This window comes from Phallusia mammillata, chromosome 1, assembly GCF_965637545.1.
Source record: "Phallusia mammillata chromosome 1, kaPhaMamm4.hap1.1, whole genome shotgun sequence".
NCBI classification, from domain to species: Eukaryota; Metazoa; Chordata; class Ascidiacea; order Phlebobranchia; family Ascidiidae; genus Phallusia; species Phallusia mammillata.
In genome coordinates, this window is record NC_137252.1 from 22,026,746 (window position 1) to 22,036,693 (window position 9,948).

The 9,948-nt window shown below is 37.3% G+C and overlaps 1 protein-coding gene across 1 annotated transcript; it reads right to left on the reverse strand.

Annotated features, from left to right (window-relative positions):
- Positions 1-1,362: 1,362 nt before the first annotated feature.
- On the reverse strand, positions 1,363-9,303 carry LOC145209280 (uncharacterized). The gene is made up of 4 exons (XM_080079546.1): positions 8,618-9,303; positions 6,709-6,816; positions 5,493-5,710; positions 1,363-1,829 (listed from the first exon to the last, which is right to left on the reverse strand). The coding sequence occupies exons 1-4, from the start codon at positions 9,288-9,290 to the stop codon at positions 1,593-1,595; spliced, it is 1,236 nt and encodes a 411-aa protein (XP_079935672.1). The 5' UTR covers positions 9,291-9,303; the 3' UTR covers positions 1,363-1,592.
- Positions 9,304-9,948: the final 645 nt, after the last annotated feature.

Sequence of the window (9,948 nt, forward strand, 5' to 3'; positions counted from 1 at the left end):
TCTGACATTTGAAATGTATTTGACTTGCAAGCGATAGGGTAATTTGAAGAAGAGCCGAGAATTTAAATTGTGTTTTTGGGCTTGACTTGTATTGTCACCAGAAAAATAACATGTTTTTTTATTTTAATGTGAATCATGACAAAACTTTTCACTTTGCTCAAAGTAGTGATAATAATCATGTACAAACAAAAAAATTACGGCAAAAAATTACACTGATTTTGTGATAAAATCTACTGCGGCGTGCTGTCATCGGCACACATGTGACACTATATGACCGCTATTGCTATAGACAGGTGCCTTCCGCGCCTGAACACAAACGAACTTACAACGTGGACAAATATCACATTTCCGAATTGGAAGTACCTTCCCAACTTCAGTCACATCGGGTTAGCACAGATGTCCTTTTAATCGGGGCAATATTTGTTGTACGTGTCGATTGGTTCAGCGATAAAAGGCCACCTGGTACTTTGCGAATGCAATAAATGTCGCAATGAATAGCCGGAACAGGGACTGTTTTACTGGTAAACAAAAATCTCACTTAAAACTGTCGTGCGGTTTGGTCAACATTTGCTGGCCGTGGTGACTTGAATGTAAACAGTGTAGGGTTGAAGAGGTCTAACGGACACTAAAAATCGGGATTTGTCACGTTATAAAGGCATTATTACACTAATCCGACATCAAAGGCTTGCCCAGCTATTGAACGAAAACTGACCTAATTGTTACATCATTTCGTTTTTCGTGAAGTCTGCTGAATAAAAAAAATAGGTCAATCGCATCCTATGTAACTTACATTCAAAGTTTTATTTCGCTTGAAAAATTGTTCTTATTTTTGATTAAAACTTAAAATTCAAATTGAAGTTGTATATTTTCGTCATACTCTGTCTTGTTGTGTTTGGTTTGTTCTGCTTTAGCTCTCTTGTGGTGATCTTTTGAAGGATGCTGTTTAATGCGCATCTTGCGAACTTGTTGTTTCTATGGCCTACCTCACAGAGTTATTAAGAAACACTGCCACATTGTTAAAAGACAGTTGATACCACACAAACCTCGAATCCGATACCCATTGTATCAACTGTGAATGCAACTTGAGGCCTGAAGATGGTTATTAAGATAAGCTGAAGTGGGACCTAACTTATGTACAGCACTCTGCTAAAAGCCGGTTTGCAATGAGTGTCAATGCCATTTCAGCACAAAACACCATATGTTTTGGGGACTTAATGAGCCATAACCGCACTTTTTGCTGTTGTTATTTTAGCAAACCTTGTGGAATTTTTAAAGTTGCAGTGGTTAGTAAGTGAAGAACGGTTAAAAAATGTTTCAATTTAAAACAATTTGCTTTGTTTAAAGACAAATTCTAGGCCAAAAGTTGCATCAAATGTGCATGAAAAAAAGCTAACCAAACAGTTTAAACGTCGGTTTAACCGTTTATTTACAAAGAACGAAACAATAGAAAAGTGCTATCAAATTGAGACCCATTGCCATACAAGAAATTGAAGAAAACATCTTTATGGGAACTTTTTCGGGGTCATGGTTGGAGTTAGATTTACACCACTGATCCGTGATGTTGTGAAGGCGAAGCTTCTGAAGGTAGCAATTTATTCCATTATCATCACGTCGCTGGTGAGACATGTCGTCACTCCGTAATCGGATCGAAACTGATTTGCTTCTGGTGCGGAAGGACCTATTGATGACGCCATGCTTTCATTTGGTTTGATGACGTCACAGGACGACTTTGTCTCGTCATCTTTTTTTGTGTACTCAACTGCACTGAGCATTTGTCGTTCCTTAGAATTGCGCCATTTCATTCGTCGGTTTTGGAACCATATTTTCACCTGAGATTAAACAAAAGCGTTTTTATATTTTCATGAATCATTTTTTGCATTTTTTATTAATGAAATAGTAGATTGCCTCTAGGAACGTTGCTTCCGATTAACATATACCCCCAAAAATATAAAATCTCAGAAAATATTTATGCTGAACTAACTTAGTTTGTTTCGCAGGCAAAAACACTTCAAAAAGGTGCAACAGCTTTATATGGACCAGAAACCAAGTTTCTAGACAACAACCTTGCAAAGCAACGACAAGAATTTGTTTAAAACAACAAAAACGACACCGTTTGGCTTCTCACCAATAATGACTATTACCTCGACACGCGGAAAAGGGATATACGTGCTGCGTGTATGTTTACGGCAACATCACTCCGGTCAGCACTCAACGCGAAAAAAACAAATCTATAAACTTGAAGCCAGTAAATACATCAATTCATGACAGTCTAATTAAGCTTTGATAGTCACATCGTAAAAGGTCATGACCCCTCGACGGGGTTATCCTGGGTCACCACGCCTTATTAGCTGTGTAGCAACACCAGAAAACGGCCACAGGCAATGTTAAAACCAGCGTGGTTGCGCTTCATTAGTTAAGGCAATGGCAGGGGTTAGGCCACTAAGCCGATTTTGCTTTAGGCTTTTGAAAACGGGATTATTGATAAGCCGAAAATGGCGGAAAATGGTAATTTAGACCCCGTGTATACATTCGCCACACAAAACTACGCGGCAAGCAACCAATTTGCAGTTTTCGAGCTTTGTTCAAAATTCGTGGGATACATAAAATACCATGTTTAGTGGATTAAAAAAACATACTTTCCACATTATACTAGATGTAACGAAAACGACTCGAATAACGAAGCGGTAAATATCACAGGTATATATATTCGTAACAAAATACAAACTAAAACAAAGTTTATACAAGGGTTTTTGAACTTTATATATTTTTGAAACATTTCGAAACGGATTTCTGACATATTTACCAAACAATACAAAAGTTATTGGAAATTGATCAATTTCAAGTTTTAAAGTACATTCCAAGTTTTCAACAACCTTGAGTTATGGCCTTCCTGGTCATGGGTAACAAAACGTGGGGCTCATTAATCTACCTTGTCGCCTCAACTAAGTACCTGTCAGGTTTTGTAGAAGGCATCAATACTTCTTACCCTTCGACGTTTGGCTCCTGCCTGCGGTTCTTGTTTGACAAACAGGCAAAAGATCGTGGAACAATTGTGAATTGGCGATATGTATTAGTCGCGCATAATGGCAGTTTTTGAAAAATTGGATTACAAATAATAAACTTTTTTAATTTGACATGAGTAAACGTTTGTGAAAAGTTTTGTCCTTTATTAGCAGATTATAGTGATAAACAAAACTTCAGCCCTAGAATAAACATACATAAGATTGCTTATAAGAAGTAAAAAAACATTAGTGGTTAAACATGCATGTTTAATAAATTCAAAATACTGAAAAGTAAAATATTTGAGAAAAATTTTCTGGCTTTGTGTGATTGGAAACATTTTTTTCCTGAAACCAACAACTGAGAAAAACATGGTAAAGGTCACAACTCCACACAAAATGGCGTCTCGGAATCAAGTTTCACCTAAATTTAGAACCCTGACTGCGACGCCGACAAGCTACATTTCATGCAGATGTATTGCAGGCAAAACAATACGTTTGACTCCAAACCATTTTGAAAGTGCTCAATAACAGAACGATTTCAATATAGTTTAGAGAACTTTCTTTCTAAACCAACATATTTGGGAAAGGTACTTAATATTGTCTGTAAGAGGTATATACGGTGTTATGTATACAGTGTAACTAGCCTACTAACAATGATCAACAAACAGTTTGCAGTAGCGTAAATGTGGCCGAGTGTCGCACTAAAATCATTCAATATTGTTTTGGAATTTCTGTGACACGGGTGAATATAATTTTCGTTGCAAATCGAATGATTTGTACCTGTAATTATCAGTTGAATACCAGAAGTACACCCAACAACTCTGATGTTAACGATAAAAATAGCAGCTTACCACCTAGCGGTGTACCTACATTTAGGATATTACAAACTAAAGTTGTTGCCATTATAAATTGAACTGTTGTGTTGGGTGCGCAGCAGTTCACGGGTGCCCTAGTGCTTTTAACTGAACCTAGATCATTGTGCGAAAACGTAACGCAATTTTGATTCACAAGGGAAACTCTTTGATCTGATAAAAACAACATAAGCCCTGTCGATAACAGAAAATCTAGTCGACTTGAGCTGAAACACGTTCGACCAAGTATTTCAAATCACGTCCTATCAACAATTTTGAAAAGTTTTATGGGAACATAGCTGATGTGTATTGCGAGGTGCCACCTGACCTAAGCATAAGCACGTTTTCAATTTACAAATCTCAGGTGAATTAGAACAGTAAATCGGCTTGGTATTTTTGCCTTTGACTCTGACGACCAATGTTTATGTTGTAAAGTCGGCATGTTTTTTGTAAATTTGGCACGACAAAGAATACATGGTTTTACTTTAATGAAATTACCAGCGACCATAAACGTGCGAATAACTCACTTAGCTGACAGAAAGTCAATGTAATAAAATTGCGAGCTAAGGACTTTCGTGAACGTTTGAGAATTTGTGGTGTTTAAGGCAATATTAGGGAGATTAGAAAGCTTCCAATTTAGAGCATGCGACTGCGGTGTAAGGTATAAATTTTGAATGCGTAATGCCAAATGTTTTCTCCCGGTATACATTTAAGGACACGACCAAAAATATTAATCAGTTGTGACGTTTTAATACAATTTGCAGCGGTTGGCTATTATTTTAGTATTAATACATTTTCACAAACACAAAAATTGGGTAAAACTGCAAGTAAAATAACAACTAAAAATCTGTGTAATATCAGTTGGTAAACCTGCTGCACTGGTTTCAAAACCGCTCGAAAACTGCTACAACAGAATAGTAGCAGCTAAAAGTCACGTGCAATAGGAGTAGACAGCTGCTTTGGCGGGATAAAGTGAAAAACTCGCTGCTATAAACCCGGATAATTTATCGTTATTGCCCACAGTTTGCAATGTGAATTGGCAACATCAAAGGCGTTGATGTTTAGTCTGATGCCAGTAATTTGGGTATATTTTCGCTGAAGCATCTGTCTTTTCTGTTTGTATAGCTGCTTTTACAAGACTGCCGTTGGGAGGATCGACGGTTAAGCGATGGACGGTAATTGAAATTCTAACAGATTTATTACGATGTGGGTTGTTATTTTGGCGCCTATAAACGAAAATGGACAATGTGAGCATCCTTTTTCAGGGAGTTTGGCTGATAACGTATCGCTGTGTGTCACTTCACTAACATTTTGAGCTACACTTCATTTTAGGGATTGAGCTTAGGGGTAAACAACAGTACGGGGGATACAGTTTCGTGAATTTTTATCACAGGATATTTTAAATTGTCGCCGAAATACAAAATCAGGCAAATGAAACCGAAACATCACAAATTTTCAACAGATCCTTATTTTCAAAGTATCACAGTTTGAAAAACATATTGCATATATTTGTCATTTTTGCACATTGTTGTTTCCGATGAGTTTCAAACATATACATCAATATTAGTATTACCACAGTCAAATGGTGTCGTTTATGACGATTTCAAAGAATTTAAAATTTCGCTCATTTCGCTTATACCTGTGAGTCCTTAAGACCAAGTTTTCCAGCCAATTTCTTTCTATCCGGCTTCCCAATGTACTTCTGCTGTTGAAACTTTTTCTCAAGTGCTTTGCGTTGAGTGTCAGAGAAAACTGCTCTACGCAACATACCACGTCGGTTTTTACCGCGAATCGCCCCCGGTAACCATGGCAAAACTGGTTGCGATGTCACGTGGTGTACGTAGGGGGAGTGGGTGGCTAAAAATTAAAAAAAAACATTTTGACCTGAATGTAATGCTGATCTTTAGTGAAACAATTTAAATGACGAGATAAGAAAAGGCCGGTTCTCCATTTGCAGGTTTTGAGTTTATACATGGATTTTTATTGAAAAAACGTAGCAATACGAGTATACGACCCATTAAACTGGACTCTCAAAAACTCTACGAAACAGTTTTGTGTCGTTTGCACTGTCTATATAACTAAACAAGATGGATACTAAGATGGTTTCTAATGAATTTAGTACATTTACCTTAAAGCGGACAAATATGTCGGTGCACAATGACGGTTGTATTGCACAGACACTTTTCTTTTGCGAATTTCGTATCATTTCTAATTTTGACACGTATATAATTTCGCAAATTGAAGCGAAGTAGCTAAACTCTCTTGGTACACAATTATAGCTTCAGTACATCAAAAACAAAAAATGAGTGCTAAAATTGGATTTTGACGAAGAATCTGCGTAAAAGTTGTGGTTGGCGGGATGTTAAATGTGATACCAGGGCACTTGAGGCTTTACCACTAATTGACTTATACGAGGTAGGCCGAGACAGGTTAATTAGAAAAGAACTTTAATTTGTGACACTCTATGCTGCTTTAACAGCTGATTTAAAAAGTATGACTTTTTTGAAATGAACAGAAAATACAGAGTTTAAAGTCGACGTGACAATTACTGAATATTTTCATTCGTCAAATCCCAAAAATGATTATGCTGTGGTAAAAAAATGATTGATTAAACCATAAAATCACATGAAGAAAATTTGCTCGCTTGTATGAAAAAGTACAGGGAGTGAAGTGACAGTTGAGTTTTTGTATTTCACGCTCATAAATATTTATTTTTGGCTATTTATTTAATAAAAAGAGTGAAGCATTATTTAGTGTGATAATAACAGGTGTTAAAGGCGTTTCTGGTTTGGAATAATAAAAACAAGCAACCTGCTACATTGGACACAGAATGCTACGTCATGCAAAGCACTTACGCATGAATGCACTCGGGGCGATAAACGGACATGCCTGACTGACCATGGTTGAAGGGATCTCATTGGATGGTGGAGTCACGTGATCCCGGAGACTGGAAATTGCTGTGACTGCAAAATCAGAATATTAACAGGCCAATCAAAAAGTAATTTCAACAACAATTTATCGCAAAAAAATAAAACATGATAAATGATGTCAACCACAAAAATAAAAAAATCAACATAAAGCATTTATTATTATTCCATTTCAAACATAAACTAATGATTAGTGTATAATTTGCTTAAATCAAGTTTACTTTGCACTAAATAGGCGAAGTTTTTGACAACGTTGTCTTTTAGACATTCCTCTCAAAATACAAAACAACAGACAAGACAAAGGTTGGGCCCATATTAGACAGGTACGACCCATTACTGGATCACACTTCTGGTGACCAATTACCACCGACACCGGAAGGGTACTTAGGGTCATAAGGGCTAACAAGGGTCATCCGACGGTCGGGATACCCGAATCTGGGTCATTCATTCGAAGGACTATGGGTGGTATTGGCTTACCGCCAAGTACCGGACAAATGACCGAAAATCAATCGGCAAGGTCAAAAATCTAAATCCAAGGTCACTACGCAAAGTGGACATCGGAGACCAAAGCTTGGACAACGCAGGTGATTTTTGGTATAAAGTTTAGCCCCAGCGTTATTTGTAAGTGATGATGGATACGATATTTTTACGCTGAAGTACCGGTTACTTTGAACAGAAATATAAATTCTAAAAGTTTAAACATTTGACTTGCAACTACCATTTACCTCAAAGCTGTCAAGAAAAGCAATTTTATTTCTAAGATTTTCAGAAATCAGGGCTTGCAATCCTTTAATGGACATTTATTGTATACAGAAAATATCTACATTCTACATGTACCTATTCTTGTCATATTTTTGTCACAACCGCAGACATCAATAACTTCCATGCCTAGTTTTGCCACTTTTCGCTAAATCAAAATTGAACGTTTCTGTGGAACGTTTTTGTTGGTTGTAATTTACTTTCAGTAAGTATTTATTTTTTGCAAATTGATTTATTTTAGGCAGTTTAGTAGCCTGAGAACAAGTTTATTTCATCGACTGTGACCACGATAAACGACATGCAAAGCAAATATTGCTCTAAATGGTTTAAAATCATAAAAAGTGATTAAATTGGACCTTGTAATTTTTTGTGATTACACGAAGATAACAGTGCGCAAATAAATTAAAAGTAAAGTAAAGTAAAGATAAAATCAATGACAATTCATCAAAATCTTTCTATATCCACACACTTGCGGAGCTCGAAGTGTGTGAAAATGTCATTTCTGGAAATTAATTTCCGCCCCCTCGTTCGAAGAGATGCAAGTAAAAAGATGGTGTTTGAGTAAGATTTTGTGGCCTCCTTAACCGGCGCCCTTTTAAACCTAATGTACACACTGTATTCGCTTTAGTAGAGACTGATTAATCGTTGATAACTTTTACATTTTAGCGGACAGGGTTGAAATCAAACACGGATGGCGCCATGGTAATTTTGAAAATCCGGTTTTAGACTGTTGTTGATGCTTAATACCACAAACCTACAAATAAACCTACATGCTTCGGGTTATGTTAAATATGAAAGTATCGCCAGGTTGGTTTGTCGCCTAAATAAAACATATATTGTGTTTCAATGGGTACTTTTTTTCTCAGTCCGACTCCGAGATAATGTCATGATACTTTTGGCGTGTTGCGGACAAGGTCACACAGATTTTTTTTCATCTAAATTTCTGCCTATAAAAATGATTTTATGCGACTCGCCAAAAAAATCGCAAATACTTCACTCCAATCAAGTTTATAGAGCTATATTATGCCTGGCACCAATAGCTTATAACATAAGATATATACTTCACTTGAAAGCTTACCTTTGTCCAAACAACTTTCTGTCGGCTTGTGCTTGGCTAAAATTGCTCGGACTCCAAACTTTAAGTACGGACGCTCATTCGTTTCTTCGCTATCACAAGGCGGTGACTTTTTGGCACTTGGTGGCGTTTTGCACACAATACCCCTATCACAGCAATCCCGAGGGCAATAAGCGTTATTTTGTGACGATGACGCAGGTCTAGCGTCACGCCAGTCTTTGCGAGGAGAATTTGTTAAAGTGTCTTCTGATGTGGATGAGTGTGAAATATCGTCAACGTTGTCCTGAGCATGGCGTTCGTAATTGGCTTCATGTATTGAGCTTCTTGGAGAAACTTTTACTGACGCACTTCTGATGACGTTGTTGGATTGTTGAGCCATCGACGCGTAAACATGTAGATCGCGCAGACGGGTGTACAAGTCCTTTTGCAAAATTCCTCTGCTGTCCAACTTGGGGGGAATCTGAGATATTTGCTGAGACATCGGGAAAGTGGAAAACGTCCATGCCGGTCTGGGAAGTGCCCATTCCGGCCAAAATCCTGAGCTTAACCCAATGTATGTAACGTCAGCACAAACAGATGGGGAATTTTCACACGTTACGTTAGTTGATTCAGAAGTTTTATGGTTCACACGGGTTGGCAAAACAGCCCCATGGAACGCCGTGACTGCAGAATCCATCTTTAAACATTTACTATCGGACTACAAACACAACATTAAATATTAAAAATTATAGCTACAGCAACTTCGTAACTGATAACTTGATAAGTATACGACCTGTGTTCACTAAAGCTGAAACTTTCGCGTATGCTGAATGAACATATACTTAACTGCACCTAACGTCAAGTCTAAAAAGTGCAAAGGAATCCTTTTTTTTCTCGCATAATATTTTCTACCAGACGCCATTTAACCAATTTCTGTCGCGTACGAAAAACGTAACCTTAATGATCACGTGCACGCACTGGAGCGTATTCCGTATAGCGGCTTCGCAAACGTCGGGTTTGTCACAGCAGTATATAAATACTTCAACAGGTATTGAAAGCTAGCGAATAGAAAAAGGGACGATTCAACCTTTTTTGCAAATTTCTGTTTTACAGTTTGAATGTGTTTTTTTGTTCATGCAAAAGTTGTTGTTTAACTTTCCATACAAAAATGGTTTACTCAACGGCTCTACTTCAATTCTAATTTGTGTTAATGGATTAACGTCTGTTACACCCAGAAATTCAAACAACAACTTTTGCATGGAACTATGTCTGTTACACCCAGAAATTTGGATCAAAATAGATTTTGCGCCTTTTACTACGATTTAAATTATCATTTTTGTTCACCAGCAATCAAA